Raw genomic sequence first — 20353 nt, 5'->3', positions numbered from 1 at the left:
CAAAATACATGAAAAGTGAGGGTGTGGGGCATACATCCAGCAACAACAAGCGATGTTCGTTAATTAGGCTAACTTTGCAATCCTTACAACTTATACAATACTCCTTCTCATGAAAAGAAATTTATTTGTGTTTCTGATGACCACTCTTCTCTCTTGTTAAAGAAGGTATTGGCTAGAAAGAGATCGTATGCCATTGTGAAATTCAAAATGGTTTCCCATTCCTTTTTTCTCTCTTCAAAACCATGGAAAGCTCTATAGTTGTCTGTCTCCTTGCTCACATGTCCATTTAAATATTCTCATGTGAGTATCTTCTACGTCCAAGAGATTCATTTGACCAATTCTTCCAGATCTTCTCAAAATTTCTCCTTCAGATTCCTATCCAACTCAACTTGAGGTGCATATGCATTAATCCCATTGATGAATTCTTGTCCTATCACAATATTAATTACTATAATCCTATCATTGACCTTCTTAACATCTACTACATTTAGCGTGGAGAAATTGGAACAATGCCTTTGAACATGAACATTTAGTGTGGAGAAATTGGAGCAATTCCTTGGACCAATTTTATTAAAATAAATCATTTTAATATTAGAAGAATGCCTTTGAACCATGAGCGTTTAGTGGGGAGAAATGTTGAAATAAAAGGATAACGACATAAGAAAGAGGATAAATTTCAAAGAATATTGTGATTAAGTTTGGAACTTAGTTGAAAGTTCAACAGAAAGATGAGTGGAAAATGCACTTGCGGACCAACTTCAAAGAATGCCCAGAGAAGAAGACTAAATTGTCTAACAAAAAAATCAAAACAAATTATAAATTAATAATAATAATATTAATTTAGCAACAGACTGCCGGCCACTCCTCACACATCATTAGTTGAGAAATTTTTTATTGTGATGGGAATATGGATGATACATCACGTGTTTTTATATAAGTGATATGAAATTTTATTTTTTAAGTTATTAACTTTTTAACACACATATCCCACCATTTGTATAATGACACGTGATGTACCACCTCGTGTGCCGGTAAAAAAATCTCTCTCATTAACTAATTATCAACAAATTAACCATTTACAATTCGACAATTATTGATTACCATTGAACAAAGACATGTGAATTCTAAGTCAATGCCTTTGCTACCTTTTTTTTTTCAAAACCCACGTCCCAATCAAAGACTTTTGGTGCCCAAAACGTATAGGATTTTAGTCCTATTATTCTGCCTATTAGTCTATCTAGTACACACTTCGGTTGAAGACTTTGAAAATTTGGAAGTTGGGAGGCATCATCTCAATCATAAATTCAAGTATTGTGCTAAGAAGCTATCTCCACCAAAGCAAAGAGAACTTTGTACGATAATGGTTAGCTTTGCAACTTACTTATTCAACCCTTCTTATCACCTCAAAATGGCTCACTATTTGCTCCTCTGGTTTTTGGCCTCTTCATATCTACACACTAGTGTGAACTCATGCATCGACGAAGAAAGACGTGCGCTTCTCACCTTCAAAGAAGACGTTACTGATCCTTCCGGGAGGCTTTCTTCGTGGGTTGGACTTGACTGCTGTCAGTGGAAGGGAATTTCATGCAACAACATCACGGGTCGTGTTGAAATGATGAATCTCCAGAATGCGTATATGTATACGCTTTCTGCTTTTGATGGAGAGTGGGACGAGATGGAGTACTCTTCTTTGGGTGGTAAGGTAAATCCTTCTTTGCTTAGCTTGAAACATTTGAATTACCTAGACCTAAGCAGGAATGATTTTCGAGGGATTTCCATTCCCGAGTTCTTTGGTCAGATTAAAAGTTTGAGGTATCTCAATCTCTCATCTGCTTCATTTGGAGGAGAGATTCCACCTCATCTTGGTAATTTGCCAAACTTGAACTATCTTGACCTTGGCGAAGAATCTGACTACTCCTTGCTTGAACTCCCTTCCGAAAACCTGAATTGGCTTTCTCGTCTCTCTTCCCTAAAGTACCTCAACCTCAAAGGACTGGACCTCAGCAACACCGGGGTAAGTTGGCTAAATGTTGTCAACATGCTTCCTTTCCTAGTAGAGTTACATTTGTCATCATGCCAAATTCAAAGCCTTCCACCACCAGGAAATATTAGCCTTGCATCACTTTTGATCCTTGATGTGTCATTCAACGATTTGAAGTTTCCGTTTCCTGAATGGTTTTTCAATCTGACTAACCTCAGAAAACTTGATTTAAGGGGAAATTCTTTGAGGGGTCCCTTTCCAATTGAATTTGAAAGCCTCAAATCACTTGAACACCTTGACTTATCTTTCAATAGCCTCAAGGGTCAAGTTCCGAAACTTCGTGGGAGTTTTTGCAATCTAAAGATCTTAAATCTTGCACAGAACCAGTTTGATGGGGGGATTCAAGAGCTTTTGGGTGGTTTATCAAGTTGTCCCAATAGTGTTTTAGAGTCACTCGATTTGTCTTCTAATATGTTGAATAGCCAATTGCCTGCCTCTTTAGGGATGCTACGCAATTTGAAGTTTCTTAACCTCTACAATAATAATATGAATGGGTCAATTCCTGAAAGTTTAGGGCAACTCTCTCAGCTAGTTCATCTCGATCTATCGTTCAATCCGTGGGAAGGCTTTTTAACTGAATCCCATTTCATAAATCTCACAAGATTGAAATACTTTGCAGTAGGCAGAGTAGATCCAAACCCAATTCTACCTATTCCCCTCACTTTTAAAGTGTCTTATGATTGGGTTCCTCCTTTCATGCTTCACAAAATTAACATTGGCTACTGTAAAGTAGGTCCTGCCTTTGGGTTATGGCTGCAGTCTCAAACTAAACTCCTTTTTGTCAAACTTCGTGCTACTGGAATCTCGGATTCCATACCCGAGGACTGGTTCTTGAAGATATCTTCCCAAGCTCAGTACTTGGATTTATCTTACAACCAAATACATGGAAAACTTCCACTCCAATTGAAATTCTCATATGCACTGATTTTGGATTTGAGTCATAACCAATTTCATGGGCCATTACCACTTTGGTCGGGTGACAATGTGGTTCGATTTAAGCTTGAAATGAATTCATTTTCCGGGCCAATCCCATGGAATTTGGACCAAAAGTTTCCCAAATTGGAATCACTGTATCTTGCAGAAAATCATTTGAACGGTACCATTCCGCCCTCCATTTGCAACATGAGAAACTTGTTAGTCCTTTCTCTAAGAAGCAATCAGTTATCTGGAGAATTCCCACGAGAATGGAGTTTGTTGCCTGACATACTGATTCTAGATGCTGCATACAACAATCTCTCAGGCAAGCTTCCTAGTTCAATGGGTGCCTTGGGTTCTCTTTTCTTGTTGAAGATGAACAACAATAATCTCGAAGGTGAAATTCCTCTTTCCTTGGAAAACTGCACTTCTTTGAGGAACATTGATCTTGGGGACAATAAATTTACTGGGAAAATACCTTCATGGATAGGATTGAATGCGCCGTTCGTGTCAATCCTAAGACTGAGGTCGAATTTTCTAAGTGGACATATCCCACAACAGTTGTGTAATCTCGAGAACCTCCACATCTTAGACCTTGCTCTCAACAGATTTTCAGGGACTATTCCCAAGTGCCTGAATAATGTCACTGCTCTGAAGGTTGCTTATTACAGTGCTTATAACATATATCTGGAGTACGATCAACAAACAACAGTGATGAAAGGAAGAGAACTCCAGTATAACACATCTCTGATGTTTGTAAAAAGCATTGATCTTTCTGCAAACAACCTTGAAGGTGAAATCCCTGAAGAAATAAGCAGCCTCGTCCTGCTGCACAACTTGAACTTATCAATGAATCAATTAAGCGGAGACATTCCCTTGGAGATTGGAAAGTTGGTGCAGCTCGAAAATCTTGATCTCTCGCTCAACCAACTTTCGGGACAGATTCCTCAGAGCCTTTCACACTTGACCTTCTTGTCTTACTTGAATCTGTCATATAACAACTTGAGCGGTAGAATTCCTTTGGGCAACCAGCTGCAAACACTGCCCGAATCCATTTACGAGGGCAACCCGTTACTCTGCGGGTTTCCTCTTTCTATTGCATGCTTGGAAGGTGGCAATCCGACAACCAAGGATCCAAAAGACAATGACAATGAAGATGGACATGATGAATTGTGGTTCTTTGTTAGCATGGCACTCGGTTTTATCGTAGGCTTTTGGAGCGTTTGTGGCACATTATTTTTGAAGAAGTCATGGAGGCATGCTTATTTTCAATGGTTTGATGCCATCAAGGATAAGGCAATGTTGCGATTGTAGTTGAAGTGACTCGGTTTCAAAGGAACTTTTGATTGAAATAGAAAATAGAAGTAGTTCTTGAAATCAAGGTATTTGAATATGTATGTAATAAGTTATCAGTACATTTTAAGTTTTAACACTACGTCGAGTTTCTTGTATACAATAAGTTATCAGTAAATTCTGAATGGAGTATATCCTAGTGTGTTTTGCAAGGATTTCGACCTAATGCAACAACCAAAAGAGTTCTATATTCATTTTTTTTTCTTTAAAAAAAAAAAAAATCGGCGAGGGTCTTGAAAAGAAAGTTACACCCCGTAAGGGTGTCATGTTTAATTGTTTCATATTAATTGAAGTGGGTTTACGGTTTAATATTTAGGGTTGTTTTAAATAACAACCTTAACATTATAATTCATCATCAGATGCTTCAACACTAACATATATATATATATATATATATATATATATATGTTCAGGTCCTTTAAGAGAAGAGATTTTTATTTTTATTTTTTTAAATGGAATTAGTTGTGGAACCCGCTTCACATTGGACTTCAATGATCTGAACTATCCATTTTGTGCGTCTCGATTCCTAGATCATCCTTGCAAAAATTCAATTCAGTCCGAAACTATTTTCCAATTTAATTGTCATGATGAAATTTCAATTTTTTTTAAAATAGTGTTGTCAATTTATTTGAACTCAATTAGATGCCTCATATATTTTCGATTTGACTAATGTTTTGCAGCAATAATCTATGAGGTGGAACTTCTATTTCAACTAGTTGTAATACTACATAGCTCTGAGATGGTGATAGTATTTGTTGTAAACTGAAATTAAAAGGAACGAAATTACCCGAAAAATGTAGAAGCTTTGAGTGGTGAATGATTCTTGGGATGAGTCGCGGACTAAGTCGCTCTCTTTAAGACGTTTCGCGGCTTCGCCCAAAGTGTGCAAGCAGTTCACAAACACCACGTCATCCCCAGGATAAAACAGCTCAGAACCTTCTTCTTCTGATAAAATTCTTCCTTGCACAGTGGAAGAACCTTCGAACTCACACCCTCTCAATATGTTGCTTACCAAAACTATAGGGGTGTGATATCCACACACCCCTTTTTACTTCTCCCACACCTTTTTAGTTTTCGGCCGTCGGATCAAATGAATTGAAGAAGATCAGCGGACAGAAATTAACAAGAGTGTGTGAGAAGTAAAAAAAGGTGTGTAGATAGCACACCCCAAACTATATATCATAAAATATATATATTTTTTCCACATCTTTCATTGATTCCAACTATTGCTATAAATACTATAAAAGAAAGAGACGTTCAGGGTTTGAGAGATTAATGAGGGCTTGAAAGCAGGACAAGGCAAAACGTAAGTAATCGCTTAGAAAAAAGCAAAACGGTTTGAATATATATAAAGTACATCTGATGATTTGTACTTTTCTATGTATAGGGGCATCTTTACAGGTTATGTTAATAAATATTAGTAAAAAATGTTTGAATATTGATTAGCATAAATAATAGTCAAAACGTAAAGCAAATTCAGAATGGAAAAGACAAAACGGTTTGAATATGTTTAATAATCTGATCTTCTTCTCTATATAGAAAAGGAGCCCCACGTTTCATATTTAAGAGGAGATAATTCCTTATCTAATTGATAAGGCCAAAATAAATTGGTTGTTATGTATATAATGTTGGTAATAAAACAAAAAATAAATATATTTAAATAAAAACATAACTGCTCCAACAGTATTTATAGGATTAGGAGCAGATATTAATTAAGAAACATAATATTAGGGGTCATGCACACATAATATTAGGTTAAAAATTAATTTCCCTTCCAATCCAAAGCTTCGAATAATTAACGAGATTTGACAAATAAAGTTTTGAATCATTTGTATTTAAAATCTTAGTAGAATTGCCACTTAGTACCACAGTATAGTAATATTCTTTTCTACTAAAATTTTAATGTCAAATGATTCAAAACCTTATTTATCAAATCTCATTAAATATTCAAAACTATGAATGGAAAGCAAAATTGTGGATGGAAACAAAAACCTAATATTGTGTGTGCATGAATGAACCTAATTTTGTGTTTCTTCATTAAGGTCTGCTCCTGATCCTATAAATATCATCACCATCTCAGAGCCATATGTAGCATTACAATAATTTGAAATCGAAAGTAAATAGAAATGTCATGTGGTTATCTCTCGCTCATTACCAAGAACTTAATCGTTGCAGTAGTTATTGCCATCTTCTTCTTTTCACTTGGTATGTATTCAATATATGTGTTTGACCTCTAAATTTCTTGCACTTTCCTTCTCTTAAGCACCAAATTAAATTCCTGTTAATTATTTCGATTTTTCAATTGTTTTTTAGTAAGCGCCGATGTACAGTGCCAGGGAAAATGTGAAGATCTTCCTGATTGCAATGCCTTTTGCATGAGAGTTGGTTTTAAGGGAGGGAAATGTTATCCGCCATTGTACCAGTTTTGTTGTTGTGAAACATAATAATTGCCTTATGTATTGAGGGATGGGCAGGGACAGGGAGAAGGGATCCCATTATAACTTATTTTGTAATAAATTCCCTTTGAATAAATAAATAGTAATAATATCTATGAAGTTTCCTTATTTTAGTTTTTTTTTTTTTTTTTGATACAACGATATTATACTTTAAAAATATGACATAAATATTCTACTCTAATGGGATGATATATACAACTTTAACATCTTCTTATTTTAGCTTTATCTATCAAAATCTTCACCTTATGATCACGTTTGAGTTTACCAATGATACGAGCACCAAACCATAAGCAACAATGAAAAAGAAAGAGAGAGCAAATGTGGTTTTGTACTAAAAAATGCTTTTATTTTAGGGAACTTTAACGAAAAGCTTCCGGTACTATTCACTTTAACGAAAAACCACATTTTTACACTAAAAGTCAATTTTGATACTATTCACTTTACCTTTTATTTTGTTCTTATCGTTAAAACTCAAAATTTTCAAGTTATTTTCATTAGTTTTCTTTTTATTTTATGATAATTAAATAGGATATTGTTGTGCATGATAAATTAGACAAGTTGGTCTAAACCGGCTTTTGGCTGTTTAAAATTGAATAGAGACCGAGCCTTCAATGCCACGGTTGAGATGGGAGGTCCTCCGCTGTGATTCGAAATATTTTGGGTTTGTGGTTGCTTTTTCGCGCAGGCTCTCCCATGTTACTGTAGACATCGAAATTTCGGTAAATAAATGTTGACCGATAAATTAAAGTGTCAACGCTCATGTATTACATAAATTTTACACGTAGCATGCAACTCAGCGAAAATTGAAATGAGTTGGAAAAGTCGTCAAATAGGACACGTGTCAACACCTGGCAGAAACAACTTATTTAATCTGGAATATTATATTCAAAACTAGGCCTTGGAAAATTCTATAAATAGAAGGCTAATTCATTCATTTAGGGGACGAAAATCATTAGGCAAAATTCTTGAAGCTCTGAAGCTCTGAAACTCCGAAGCTCTCAAGCATCCAGGTTCCCGAAGAATCAAGAAAGTTCTCTTCATTCTTCGTTCTTCGTTCATCGTTCATCCTAAGATCAAGCCCCAACGGCCCTTTGGATCAACAATCATCCACCTTCAAGATCAAGCCCCGACGGCCCCTTAAAGAACTTCCACCCATTCAAGATCAAGCCTCGACGGCCCTTGAAGAAAGTGTTCTTCGTTCTTCGTTCATCGTTCTTCCAAGATCAAGCCCCGACGGCCTTTGGATCAACAACGTCGACAAATCCATACATCTAACCGTTCTTCAAGATCAAGCCCAAAAGCCCTTGAAGATCCGTTCATCACCATTATTCAAGATCAAGCCTCAATGGCCCTTGAAGAAACACTCATCCTCAAGATCAAGCCCAAAAGCCCTTAAAGATCCGTTCATCACCATTATTCAAGATCAAGCCTCAACGGCCCTTGAAGAAACACCCATCCTCAAGATCAAGCCCCAACAGCTCTTTGAAGATCTGCTCAAATCCACCTTCCAAGATCAAGCCCATGACCCTTATAGAACGTTCATCCTTAGATCAAGCCCAACGGCCCTTTGGATCAATCACACATCCACAAATCAACACCTTGCGGAGATCGAATCAGATGATCAAGTTAAAAGAGATCATAACCCTAAATCATCAAAACATAAAATATTTGTTTGTGTACGTTGTTCTTGTCTCTTTCGTTTCAGGAATTTTCCGTGTTCACAAATTGGCACGCCCGGTGGGATAATCTCTGCCTCTCATCTCTTTCTCCGTTCAAGAAATTCAAGCGCGCTTTCAAAGTCAATGGCAACAAGGAAGGCTCAAACTGTTCCCGCAACCGGTACAAAGAACAAGAGCGTCATCGTCGCAAGTGGTGTCACTTTGGGCATCACGACTCGAAGTATGGCAAAAGCTAGTTCTGCCACCTCTTTCACCTCTGCATCAACTCTGCCAAGGGAACAAAAGCACCCAAGGCACGAGCCTTTGATCACCTTAGCCTCACTAAGGGCACCAAGGGGGGAAAGCCCAAGGAAATACTCTGAATCCATGCTCTCCGATGCCGATTCAAGCGACAGTTCAGCCATGCAAGTCATGACCATTGGAGCAACTTCAATCGATGAGCAGCTGGCTCAAATGAATGAAGCAATCGCAAGGCTAACCCGAACTGTGGAAGAAAAAGACTTGCAAATTGCAGCACTAGTCAACCGATTGGAGGCACAAGACGGCGATAAACCCGACCCAGAGGATGATCCACTAAAGGGAGGAGCTGGCGGAGACAAAGAACCCCCGGTGAAGAAAATCGATGGGAAGCCAGAGCCAGACCAAGCAGCGGCACTCATGGGATCTCTTTCTATCCAGCAGCTGCAGGAGATGATCACCAACACCATCAAGGCACAGTACGAAGGGAGCTCACATACCTCCTTGTTTTACTCGAAGCCCTATTCCAAGAAGATTGATGCCCTAAAGATGCCAAGGGGTTATCAACCACCAAAGTTCATGCAGTTTGATGGAAAAGGAAACCCAAAGCAGCACGTTGCACATTTCGTCGAAACTTGCAACAACGCGGGGACGGAGGGAGACTACCTCGCCAAGCAGTTTGTGCGCTCGCTGAAAGGAAATGCCTTTGAGTGGTACACGGACCTAGAGCCTAAGTCCATCAACAGCTGGGAGCAATTAGAGCGGGAATTCCTCAACCGCTTCTACAGCACCCGCCGCACTGTGAGCATGCTAGAGCTAACGAGCACAAAGCAGTGGAAGGACGAGCCAGTCATTGACTACATCAACAAATGGCGCACTCTAAGCCTCGACTGTAAAGACAGGCTCTCGGAAACCTCTTCAATCGAGATGTGCATCCAAGGCATGCAATGGGGTTTGCAATACATCCTTCAAGGCATTAAACCGCGGACCTTCGAGGAATTGGCCACTCGCGCCCATGACATGGAGTTGAGCATCGCCCATCATGGGAAGAAAGAACCGATCGCCGACTACAAGAACGACAAAGTTCTTGGGACAAAGGTGGAAAAGGCTGCATGGAAACCCACCAAGGAAGCGATGACGGTCAACACAGCTCCCGTCAAAATCTCCACACGAGGCAAGGCGATTCAAGCCGAAGGCTTTCGTGATCAAGAGATGCGTAGACGCACTTTGAAGGAGCTTGAGGAGAAAACTTATCCATTCCCCGACTCTGATGTGGTTGCCATGTTAGAAGACTTGCTGGAAAAGAAGGTGATCGGCTTGCCTGAGTGCAGACGGCCAGAAGAGATGAATCGTACCGACAGTCCAAGATACTGTAAATTCCACCGCTTCATCAGTCATCCGACAGAAAAGTGCTTCGTGCTGAAAGATCTCATCATGAAGCTGGCTCAGAAAGGAATCATCGAGCTAGATCTTGACGATGTGGTGAAGTCAAACTATACCACTTTCACTTCTGGCTCTTCCGACTCAAAGTTTTCACCTCAACCGCTGGGGGCATCCTCCAAGACAAGCAAAATTGAAGGATGGACTCAAGTCATTCCTAAGAAATTGCACAAAAAACATACGTCTCCTCCACAAGTCCGCCAATCGGAAAGGGGGCAAAACAGCTCTTGTCAACCTTCAAAGCAACATGAACGTGTTGAAGATGATGAAATTGTGACACAAAGATCGTCCGTTGCCATCACGATGCGCGACTTCTTGCCCGAAGACTTCTTCAATCACGCAGTCAAAGCTCCTTGCTATGAAAATTGTGAGGAACGCCTCTCCCGGATTGCTTGACAAAATCAACAAATTCTCCTCGCCCGCACGAGTCTAAACTGCATGGCACAAAGCTCCTTGTCCGCACGAGCCTAAACTGTAGGACACAAAGCTCCTGGCCTGCACGAGCCTAAACTGCATGGCACAACGCTCCTGGTCTGCACGAGCATAAAAGGCAATACCAACGCTCCTTGTCTGCACGAGTTGAAACTGCAAACGACACCAACACTCCTTGCCTGCATGAGTTGAAACTGCAAACGGCACAAAAAAGAAAATACCAAAAAAATATATGTATGTATTTGAACTACGTTACGACTTGATCTCTTCTTTGGAGGGGTACGTAGGCAGCTCGAATGTTCAATTTTTCGAGTTCAGTCACATCAAAATTAAAAATAAAAATAAAAAGAATAAATGTTTTATTAAAGAATGTCAATTTTATTACAAATTTATTCTGTTAAGAAAAATTTGCAATTTTCTTTGTACAGTTTCTTCGAAAAAAAAAAAAAAAAAAAAAAAAAAAAAAAAAAAAAAAAAAAAAAAAAAAATAAAAATTATTAAAAAGAAAAAAGGAAAAAAGGAAATATATATATATGTGTGTGTGTGTAGGCCCAGCAGTAACAAAAGGCACCAGCCCAGGCTCGGTTCTCTCTCGGTCCGTACACCCCTCAAGCCCAACATCGTCGAGCTCCACGTGGTGCGTGGCGAATGGGTAGGCAGGGCTGTCATCGGAGTTCCAGTGAAGCTCGGCGCCGTTGCCGGAGCATGGAGGAGCCATCCGGCGCCGCTGAGCGAGTCGAGTCCGTTAGAAGACATCACAGGTCCCATTTTGAGGCGGTGCTACACTTCTAGACCTCCGTACCTCACCACTTGCCACCCGCGCTCTCTCTCTCCTTTTTGGTTTCACAAATTTCAGGTATAAGAGAGAGAGAGACAGAGAGAAGGAGTCAAGCAAGGAGAGCTCATCGATCCTAAAGACTCTCCCCTTCACAAATCCGTCGCCATGATGTCCTTGAATAGAAGCTGTTTTCTGGGGAAACCGGGCATTGCTGGGTCTTCAAGCCCATTCTCTCAGAGCCAGAAGAGGCGGTCAACGTCGCTAAAAGTGGTGGCTGTGGTCCCAAAAGTCCGGACAAGCGACCGAAACGGTAGCGTTGTGATGGAGAACCCATTGCAGGACGTGAAGGCCGAATCCAAGGTGTTTGAGCTGAAATCTACCGTCCATGGTGGGGTACAAGACGTGTACGGTGAGGATATTGCCACCGAGGACCAACTCGTCACGCCCTGGAGTGTCTCGGTTGCTAGTGGATATACATTGATACGATCTCCACACCACAACAAAGGTCTTGCTTTCACAAAGAAAGAGAGAGATGCCCACTACTTGCGTGGTCTTCTTCCCCCAATTGTTATTTCTCAAGAACTTCAGGTTAAGAAAATGATCAACAGTATCCGTCAGTATCAAGTTCCACTGCAGAAGTATATCGCTATGATTGATCTTCAGGGGAGAAATGAAAAGCTATTCTACAAGCTTCTTATTGAACATGTTGAGGAATTACTTCCGGTTGTCTATACTCCTACTAGCGGTGAAACTTGCCAGAAATATGGAAGCATCTTTACGCAACCACAGGGTCTTTTCATAAGTTTGAAAGAAAAGGGCAAGATTCTTGAAGTATTAAGGAACTGGCCTGAGAAGAATATTCAAGTCATTGTTGTCACTGATGGAGAGCGGATCCTAGGGCTTGGGGATCTTGGCTGTCATGGAATGGGTATTCCTGTGGGTAAACTTGCTCTATACACGGCACTTGGAGGAGTTCGTCCTTCTGCTTGCTTGCCTGTAACCATTGATGTTGGTACAAACAATGAGAAGCTGTTGAATGATGAGTTCTACATAGGGCTGAGGCAAAAGAGGGCTACTGGGCAGGAATATGCCGAACTCCTACAAGAGTTCATGACTGCAGTCAAGCAGAATTACGGGGAGAAAGTTCTCGTTCAGTTTGAAGACTTTGCAAACCACAATGCTTTTGAACTGCTTGCAAAGTATGCCTCAACTCATCTTGTTTTTGAATGACGACGTCCACCAAAACGGCACCGTCTCAGACACCCCAGCAGAGCAATGCCAAGCCTGGTCTAAGGAAGCCCGTGTTCACCAAGGTCGAGTTGCTCAAGCCGGAGACCAGCGGCCACACGATCGTCGCCAAGGTCCTGGGCTCGAACCCTGTGCTGCAGAAGGGCCGATCGGTGTCGCAGCACCTTCGCCAGACTCGAATCTCTGAGTGCTTGATTGGGGACGAGACTGGGACCATTCTCTTCACTGCCAGGAACGATCAAGTTGACTTGATGAAGCCTGGTGCAACTGTAATTCTCCGCAATGCAAGGATTGACATGTTCAAGGGATCGATGAGGCTAGCAGTTGATAAATGGGGACGTATTGAGGTCACTGAACCTGCAAACTTTGTAGTCAAAGAGGACTCGACATCCGGAACTCCTCGCAGAAGCTGACGTGCCGCCTCATCGCCTCCTCCGTGCTGATCTTCCTCGACGACCTCGAGTTCTCGTCCTTGATCGCCTCAGCGCAAAGCCCACAAATCCACCGGTCCTGGTGCCTCTTCTTCACCGTCGCTACGTATGCCGGCGTGCACTCCTCCGTCAAACCGCAGCAGTAGCACTTCACCTCCGACCGGGCCATGAGCATGCGCTTCTCACGTGACTGCGACGCCTGCGACGGTGACGGACAGTGCGAGTTCTGCTCCGTCGAGTTTCATCCTCCATGCTGCCTCGACTTCGTCCATCCCTGCAAATTCCCCATCCCGTCATCAGAATTTATACAAAAAAAATATAATTAAAAAAAAAAAAAAAAAAAAAAAAAAGGTGGTGGAGCAAAACAAAGTGGTGCTGTCACCACGTGAAAAAAAGGGGGTGCATCAGGCACCATGTGCAAAGAAAGAAAAAATAAATAAATAAAAAATAAAAGAATAAAAAAAATATATATATATAATAATTATAAAGTGTTTTGGGTGCTGGATCAACACCATTCTAAAAAAAAAAATATATATATGTATATAAAAAATGTTTAAACTTTGGTGCGGCTGGCACCATGATTAAAGTCAATATATATATATATATATATATATATAATTAAATTAAATTAAATTAAATTAAAAATTAAAAAATGTTTTATCGTTGGTGCGTCTGGCACCATGATTAAAAAAAAAAAAAGCATTAAGAGAAATAAAAGTCCATTTTATTTATTTTTCTAGAAATTTTACATAAATTTGCATTATACATACATTTAATAAAAAAAAAAAAAAATCAAATCAAATCAAATTTACAAGAGGGGATCTTCAAGGACGATCAGGTGGCGCCTCAGTACTCGGCGGAACCCCAGGAGAAGGAGGCACTGAAGGTTGATCATTTGAGGCTTCATTACGCGGTACAGCCCCAGAAGAAGAAGGCAAATGCTGCTGGAACAAACCCACAAACCTCTGATGATCAAGTAAAATCTCACCATCAGATTCCTGCATCTGGTCAATCTTCCTCTTCATGTTTGTCGCATAGTTATGTGCGAGCTTATGCAACTGTTTGTTCTCCTGCTTGAGCCCTCTAATCTCCTGTTTGAGACTCATCACTTCAGCCGCCAATGATTCAACTTGACGGGTTCGAGCAAATAGGCGTTGGGCCATATTAGACACAGAACCTGCACACTGCACACTGAGAGCCAGAGAATCCTTAACAGCCAACTCATCAGACCGTTTGGAAAGTAGTCTGTTATCTCTGGGAGTGACAAGGTTCCGGGCCACCACCGCAGCGGTCATATCATTCTTCACCACTGAATCCCCAACGGTAAGAGGACCAGTGGGGGATATGAAGGATGGGCGCCATATGTTGTCTGGAGAAGAAGGGACTGCCTCTTCACCAAGATTCAAGTCAAAACGACGATCGGAGGGGCCAGACATTTTCAAAGGTGTTAAAGAAAGAAGAGGTCGGACAAATCGAGATCTTAGAAGTGCAAGAAGGTACAAGCAAAAAATTCAAGTGTGCTTTGAAATGAACTGCCTGCCTCTATAAAAGATCAGCACTCGACGGGATTTCAGAGATCGAAGAGGCAAGCTCAGAATTCGAAGAGGCCATTCAAAAATCGAAGAGGCAAGCTCAGAAATCGGAGAAGCATCTTGCTTTTCCAGACGCGTCGGCACCCGTCACACGCAAACTCAGCTTTGCGGAAATCACGGGTAATTTGTCGAAGCGCCGATCCCAGATATCGAAGAGGCGCCAGTCTTTTTCAGCCGCGTCATCACCTATCATATGCACACTTAACTTTGCGCAAATCACGGGCAATTTGTCGAAGATTTTCGGTGAAGGAGAAAGCACGTGAAAGTTTACTGTTCAATCACGCGTTAGTTGCCGACACAAGTGAAAGAATAGTACCTCTACAGGTATTAAGGGACCTCCTATAACTGTCCACCTTCACCTTCCATAGCGAGGCAGACATACAGAGCCTTTCTTCATCTCCAAAAAATGTTTTCCCAACGAAGCCTCTCGAGTCATTCAATGTTCCTTATTCCTTGGGGTACCTCTGCAAGCCAATGACTCCAAAGCAAAAGTATCTCATATCACCAGGGTAGAAAGCAAGAGTATCTCATATCATGCGTTCTCCCTGTCCTTTCCTTTGTCCTTGTTCTTACTTACAAAGACAAGGATAAAGAAAACAATATGCCGGAACCTCCACTCAAACTCGGGTAAGGAACCGACTGCTTGGAACCCTTCCCTGATTGCCTGCCTAGCACTGCTCTCAAGTACTCGTCTCCCACTGCTGCTGTACTTCCATAGAAGCTGTCACATCTGTCTGGAGAACAGATAAGGCAAGTGAAAATGATACCTTGCAGCATGTGGAGACAACGTGCTGAAGAAACAAGCTGAGAAGACTGCGGCCTGCACAGTCAACTCAGCAGAAGGAGTCCGAGCTGAAGAACTCGAGAAGATGCCACATCTGCCTGGAGAACAAATAAGGAAATGCGGCATGCACAATCAACTCAGCAGAAGGAGTCTAAACTGAGAAACTCGAGCACATGCCACATTCTGCCAGAAGAATAGATAAGGCAAGGGAAATGATACATTGAAGCATGTGGAGACAAGCACAAAGCACGTGCCTATTCATCCGCTACTTCTTCAAAATCAAAAGTATCTCATATCATCAAAGTTGCAATCACTCTGTGTGGAGGACTCGTTTTGACCCTCAAATTCTTGGGTCGACTTACTAGACGTTGTGAGCTGCACGGGTCGATTCACCACCCTTGAATCAAATCCTTAAAGATCAAGTCACCGACTGGAAGAAAAGCCCATCAATCTTGAAGATCATACCGTTGACCAAACTGCTCAGGTGTGAATTAGAAAGATTGAACAAAGAAACAGGTTGCCACCTTTACCTCGTGCCTGCTTGCCATGTGTTCGAGTCAACCTTCAAGAATCAAGCCTCAACGGCCCTTGAAGAAGTTTCCAACCAAATTCAACACCAAGCCTCGACGACCCTTGAGGAAATCACAAGTCCGATTCAAGATTAAGTGTCTACCACCCTTGAATCAAAACCTAGTTCAAGAATAAGCTGTGGAAAATCAACAATTGGAGGAATCCAGAAAATCCTCCAACCCAGTTCAAGATCAAAGCTGTGGAAAGTCAACAAGCGCAACAAAATACGTGCCGATTCACCCACTACCAAAGCCAAAGATCATCTACCACATGAAGCTCCTTGTGGTCCAATTTCAACCTTCAAGATCAAGCCTCGACGGCCCTTGAAGAAATTTCAAACAAAAGTTCAAGAACAAGCCTCAACGGCCCTTGAAGAAATCTCAAGCCCAATTCAAGATCAAGCCTCAACGGCCCTTGAAGAAATCTCCAGCCCAATTCAAGATCAAGCCTCGACGGCCCTTGGATCGACATCTACAGTAGGGGACTTCAAAACGCATCTCCTACACATGACAAGCACATGTATACGACGCGCCTTGAAGTGGGGGCATTTGTAGACATCGAAATTTCGGTAAATAAATGTTGACCGATAAATTAAAGTGTCAACGCTCATGTATTACATAAATTTTACACGTAGCATGCAACTCAGCGAAAATTGAAATGAGTTGGAAAAGTCGTCAAATAGGACACGTGTCAACACCTGGCAGAAACAACTTATTTAATCTGGAATATTATATTCAAAACTAGGCCTTGGAAAATTCTATAAATAGAAGGCTAATTCATTCATTTAGGGGACGAAAATCATTAGGCAAAATTCTTGAAGCTCTGAAGCTCTGAAACTCCGAAGCTCTCAAGCATCCAGGTTCCCGAAGAATCAAGAAAGTTCTCTTCATTCTTCGTTCTTCGTTCATCGTTCATCCTAAGATCAAGCCCCAACGGCCCTTTGGATCAACAATCATCCACCTTCAAGATCAAGCCCCGACGGCCCCTTAAAGAACTTCCACCCATTCAAGATCAAGCCTCGACGGCCCTTGAAGAAAGTGTTCTTCGTTCTTCGTTCATCGTTCTTCCAAGATCAAGCCCCGACGGCCTTTGGATCAACAACGTCGACAAATCCATACATCTAACCGTTCTTCAAGATCAAGCCCAAAAGCCCTTGAAGATCCGTTCATCACCATTATTCAAGATCAAGCCTCAATGGCCCTTGAAGAAACACTCATCCTCAAGATCAAGCCCAAAAGCCCTTAAAGATCCGTTCATCACCATTATTCAAGATCAAGCCTCAACGGCCCTTGAAGAAACACCCATCCTCAAGATCAAGCCCCAACAGCTCTTTGAAGATCTGCTCAAATCCACCTTCCAAGATCAAGCCCATGACCCTTATAGAACGTTCATCCTTAGATCAAGCCCAACGGCCCTTTGGATCAATCACACATCCACAAATCAACACCTTGCGGAGATCGAATCAGATGATCAAGTTAAAAGAGATCATAACCCTAAATCATCAAAACATAAAATATTTGTTTGTGTACGTTGTTCTTGTCTCTTTCGTTTCAGGAATTTTCCGTGTTCACAGTTACTACTCCCGTACGTGGTCACATCGTAATTGGTTAGCGGGACAAACCAGACCGGGAGTCAAAAAGAATTTAGCGCTTTACCTGAAGCTTTGGCCGCAGGAGAAGGATTCAGCTTAGTTCTCACCAGGAATCAGTTCTCAGCTGATGTCGTATAGCTCATAGATTGGTAAAATTAGCGCTAGTAAATGAGTTGGACTTTATTTGGTTTGATGAACCTCCCGATATTGAGCTCTTGAAATATCGTAAAATACCGATAAACACAACTAAAATGCAAGTACATTATACATTATATTTTGCAATGAGTTGCAAATATTGCATACCACTTGTAATATCAATGAGATGTTTCTCAAGTAAGGAGGTCAATGCGTCCCATAACCTAACTCCCTGTTCATATCGGTGTCACCGAAGCCTTCTTCTACCTTTGCCAAGACTCTTTTTGCTACTTCTAGATCCACCTCTGCAACCGCTAGCCTCGCCCTTAGCCTCTTCACTTCAATCTCCATTGCATCCACATCCTCTCTCTGCTTTTTAACTATCCCAGCCCTTTCCACAAGCTTCTTCACATCCAGAGCAGCTTGCACATAAGGTTCCAGCCAACCCAAGTCAAAATTGAAAGTCTCAAGCTCCTCCCACAGAAGTTGAACGTGTTCAGAGGTGTCTGGGGTCATGTCCCTCACCTTCGTAGTCTTCAGAAAATGCAAAACTCGACCTAAAGCTGTGAATGCCCATTCAATATACGTACGGCTTCTCTTCTTTTGGCACTCAATCAACGACGGATGCAACAAACAAACTTCTTCTAGCAGTGGAACAAAAGCTTTCTCTATTTTCCCTAAACCCCTAAAATCCATGAGCTTACCAGCTGGTGTGGGGGGCACTTCCTCGTGTCCCTTGACTATGGAAGGGTTAACAAGGACATCAGTAGGCTTAATGCAAACTTCTCCAGATCTTGGTGCATCCTGGAAAGCAAGCACCTGTTCCGATTTCACATTTGCTTGCACCTGTTCAGATGTAGGCGTTGTAACTGGTAATGAAAGTGGAAATTGCACAGAATCCACACTTGAAGGTTCCGACTGTCTGGGTGCAGAACTGTCAGTTCCTTGGTCTCCGAAATTCTTTATGTCCACCTTACGGACTGCAACCTTGGCTTCAATAATACATTTATCATTGCAAACAAACTGTTCTCCGTCAAAAAAATCGCTTAGAGGCATGAATGACGTGAATCCCCAGTCACTCTCACTTGCATTGAACTTGTGTTTAGTCTCTGTAAATTCAAAACATGAAGGATCACAGAAACACAATTAATAAAGTATTTATAACAAACCGAGAACTAATAAAAAAAACAACAAAGGAAGCTTATTCCTAATTTTAACACAACCAAACCCAAGTCCATATATACATGTAGAGGTATTCAAGCACGTAAGAGGAAACATAGAATTTCCTTCTGATCTTAACTATTGGATGAATCCAAGGATCTCAAAGTTCCATTATTTTCTACAAGAGAAACCTCCCTTCCATAGATCCTTGGAACGTTAAAGTCACAATTTTTCTCTCTAACTAATGCTTTTCCTCAATTCCGTGATTCCAAACAAGTGTAAAACTTTTAACTACACCCGAAGCCCACATCCTAAAATGAGCTTACTTCTATTTGCAAACAAAGTTAAATTGTAACCCTCTGTTTTGGAACAAAAAAAAAAAAAAACAAAAATGTGACAATCAGGTTCCCATTTGCGATCATAAAAAATAATCACTCTACAGGAGGAAGTGTGAGACTGAATCAAACCAAAGCCTCCATTACCGGATGCAGGAATCGCAATTTCTGTTTCATAAATTAACCACATCCAAGCTGAATTGAGCACAAAATGAAACGAAAACAGACAAAAAAGGCAAGCGTAAATGCGAAATCAACCCAAATGAACGATAGAGAAAATACCCTTTGTTATCGACATGTTGCTGCTCAGCTGATTGACCACAGTCAAGCTGAATTGGGCATACCTAGTCCACAGATATGGCAAGTCCGAAGCATCCACAACCTCCAAATACATGGACAACTGCTCTACGTTGTTCCCTTTCAAATATACAAGGATCCGCCTGATCAAACCAAACAATAAAATCAATCAATCCCTAAACCAACAACAATTCATCTCAAAACACACACAACCTCGAACCGATTTGAATATTAGCAGGAGGAGATGCACAAAATTAAATTACCATTTCCAATCACCGACGAAGAAAACCTCAGAATAATGCTTCTGGGTTTTCACCTTAGAGACGTTCTTGATTGTCCATGTGAATGACTTAGTGACAAGCTCGCCTGCCAGTTGCTGCTTATCCTCCATCGTTGATGATCCAAGCTACGCTCTCTAACTCAAAGCCATAAACAGGAAACAAAAATCACCATCGATATCCTTAGCAACGAGTATCACACAACAGAGACTAATTTACAGGATCAAGAACTCACGCATACCTTCCAATCGACGATTCAGAGTTCGCAGAGGGAGAGAGGGGGACTTATATGCAAGTCAAGTGCCAAGCAGAAGCAATTGATGTCGGTAACTTTATATCTGGAAACTTTTTGGACGGCAGATATTTTGAAGGAAGGATTTCAAAGATGCGGTGGCAAAATTAATTTTAACGTATATTTATAATAAAAGGTGGGGACAGGAGAAGGACTTTGTGGCGTTGTATCGTATACAAGTTCATTGTTACACTAACGTGTTATATCCAAGGTTATAAAGACGCTAGTCATTGGCATGTGGGTTGCGGTGGGAATTTAGATAGATTATACGAATTTAAGTAAATTTATTATAAATTATATAAATAAGT

General features: G+C 41.0%; 4 protein-coding genes across 5 annotated transcripts; 3 read left to right on the top strand and 1 right to left on the bottom strand.

The window, feature by feature from the left end:
* Positions 1–1270: 1270 nt before the first annotated feature.
* LOC126629473 (receptor-like protein EIX2) lies at positions 1271–4448 on the top strand. Its single transcript, XM_050299516.1, has one exon. The coding sequence runs from the start codon at positions 1361–1363 to the stop codon at positions 4268–4270; it is 2910 nt and encodes a 969-aa protein (XP_050155473.1). The 5' UTR covers positions 1271–1360; the 3' UTR covers positions 4271–4448.
* Positions 4449–11378: 6930 nt separating this feature from the next.
* LOC126629480 (NADP-dependent malic enzyme 4, chloroplastic-like) lies at positions 11379–12561 on the top strand. The gene has a single exon (XM_050299526.1). It carries the CDS (start codon positions 11497–11499, stop codon positions 12559–12561), a length of 1065 nt encoding a protein of 354 aa, XP_050155483.1. The 5' UTR covers positions 11379–11496.
* Positions 12510–13007, top strand: LOC126629482 (uncharacterized protein At4g28440-like). Its single transcript, XM_050299529.1, has one exon. The coding sequence runs from the start codon at positions 12558–12560 to the stop codon at positions 12990–12992; it is 435 nt and encodes a 144-aa protein (XP_050155486.1). The 5' UTR covers positions 12510–12557; the 3' UTR covers positions 12993–13007.
* A 4747-nt stretch (positions 13008–17754) lies between these two features.
* Positions 17755–20149, bottom strand: LOC126629479 (MATH domain and coiled-coil domain-containing protein At3g58270-like). Of its 2 annotated transcripts, XM_050299524.1 has the most exons (4): positions 19995–20149; positions 19739–19890; positions 19461–19618; positions 17755–18791 (listed from the first exon to the last, which is right to left on the bottom strand). In XM_050299524.1, the coding sequence occupies exons 2-4, from the start codon at positions 19864–19866 to the stop codon at positions 17890–17892; spliced, it is 1188 nt and encodes a 395-aa protein (XP_050155481.1). In that variant the 5' UTR covers positions 19867–19890; positions 19995–20149; the 3' UTR covers positions 17755–17889. The 2 variants fall into 2 exon arrangements, with proteins under 2 accessions (XP_050155481.1, XP_050155482.1); XM_050299525.1 differs by lacking the exon at positions 19995–20149 and having other exon boundaries at positions 19739–19988.
* Positions 20150–20353: the final 204 nt, after the last annotated feature.

The sequence above is a fragment of the Malus sylvestris genome, chromosome 7, assembly GCF_916048215.2.
Source record: "Malus sylvestris chromosome 7, drMalSylv7.2, whole genome shotgun sequence".
Lineage (NCBI taxonomy): Eukaryota > Viridiplantae > Streptophyta > Magnoliopsida > Rosales > Rosaceae > Malus > Malus sylvestris.
The sequence above is the reverse complement of the archived record's forward strand: the minus strand, read 5'-3'. Positions and strand labels throughout refer to the sequence as shown.

Bases quoted from the DNA above. Each gene is read 5' to 3' on its own strand.
- LOC126629480 (XM_050299526.1), top strand. From the start codon at position 11,497: ATGATGTCCTTGAATAGAAGCTGTTTTCTGGGGAAACCGGGCATTGCT.
- LOC126629479 (XM_050299524.1), bottom strand. From the start codon at position 19,866: ATGGAGGATAAGCAGCAACTGGCAGGCGAGCTTGTCACTAAGTCATTC. The intron at 19,619-19,738 runs GTAATTTAATTT...TGGTTTGATCAG, and splicing joins TTCGTCGGTGATTGGAAATG to GCGGATCCTTGTATATTTGA. The intron at 18,792-19,460 runs GTATTTTCTCTA...TTGAATTTACAG, and splicing joins CAACATGTCGATAACAAAGG to AGACTAAACACAAGTTCAAT.
- LOC126629473 (XM_050299516.1), top strand. From the start codon at position 1,361: ATGGTTAGCTTTGCAACTTACTTATTCAACCCTTCTTATCACCTCAAA.
- LOC126629482 (XM_050299529.1), top strand. From the start codon at position 12,558: ATGACGACGTCCACCAAAACGGCACCGTCTCAGACACCCCAGCAGAGC.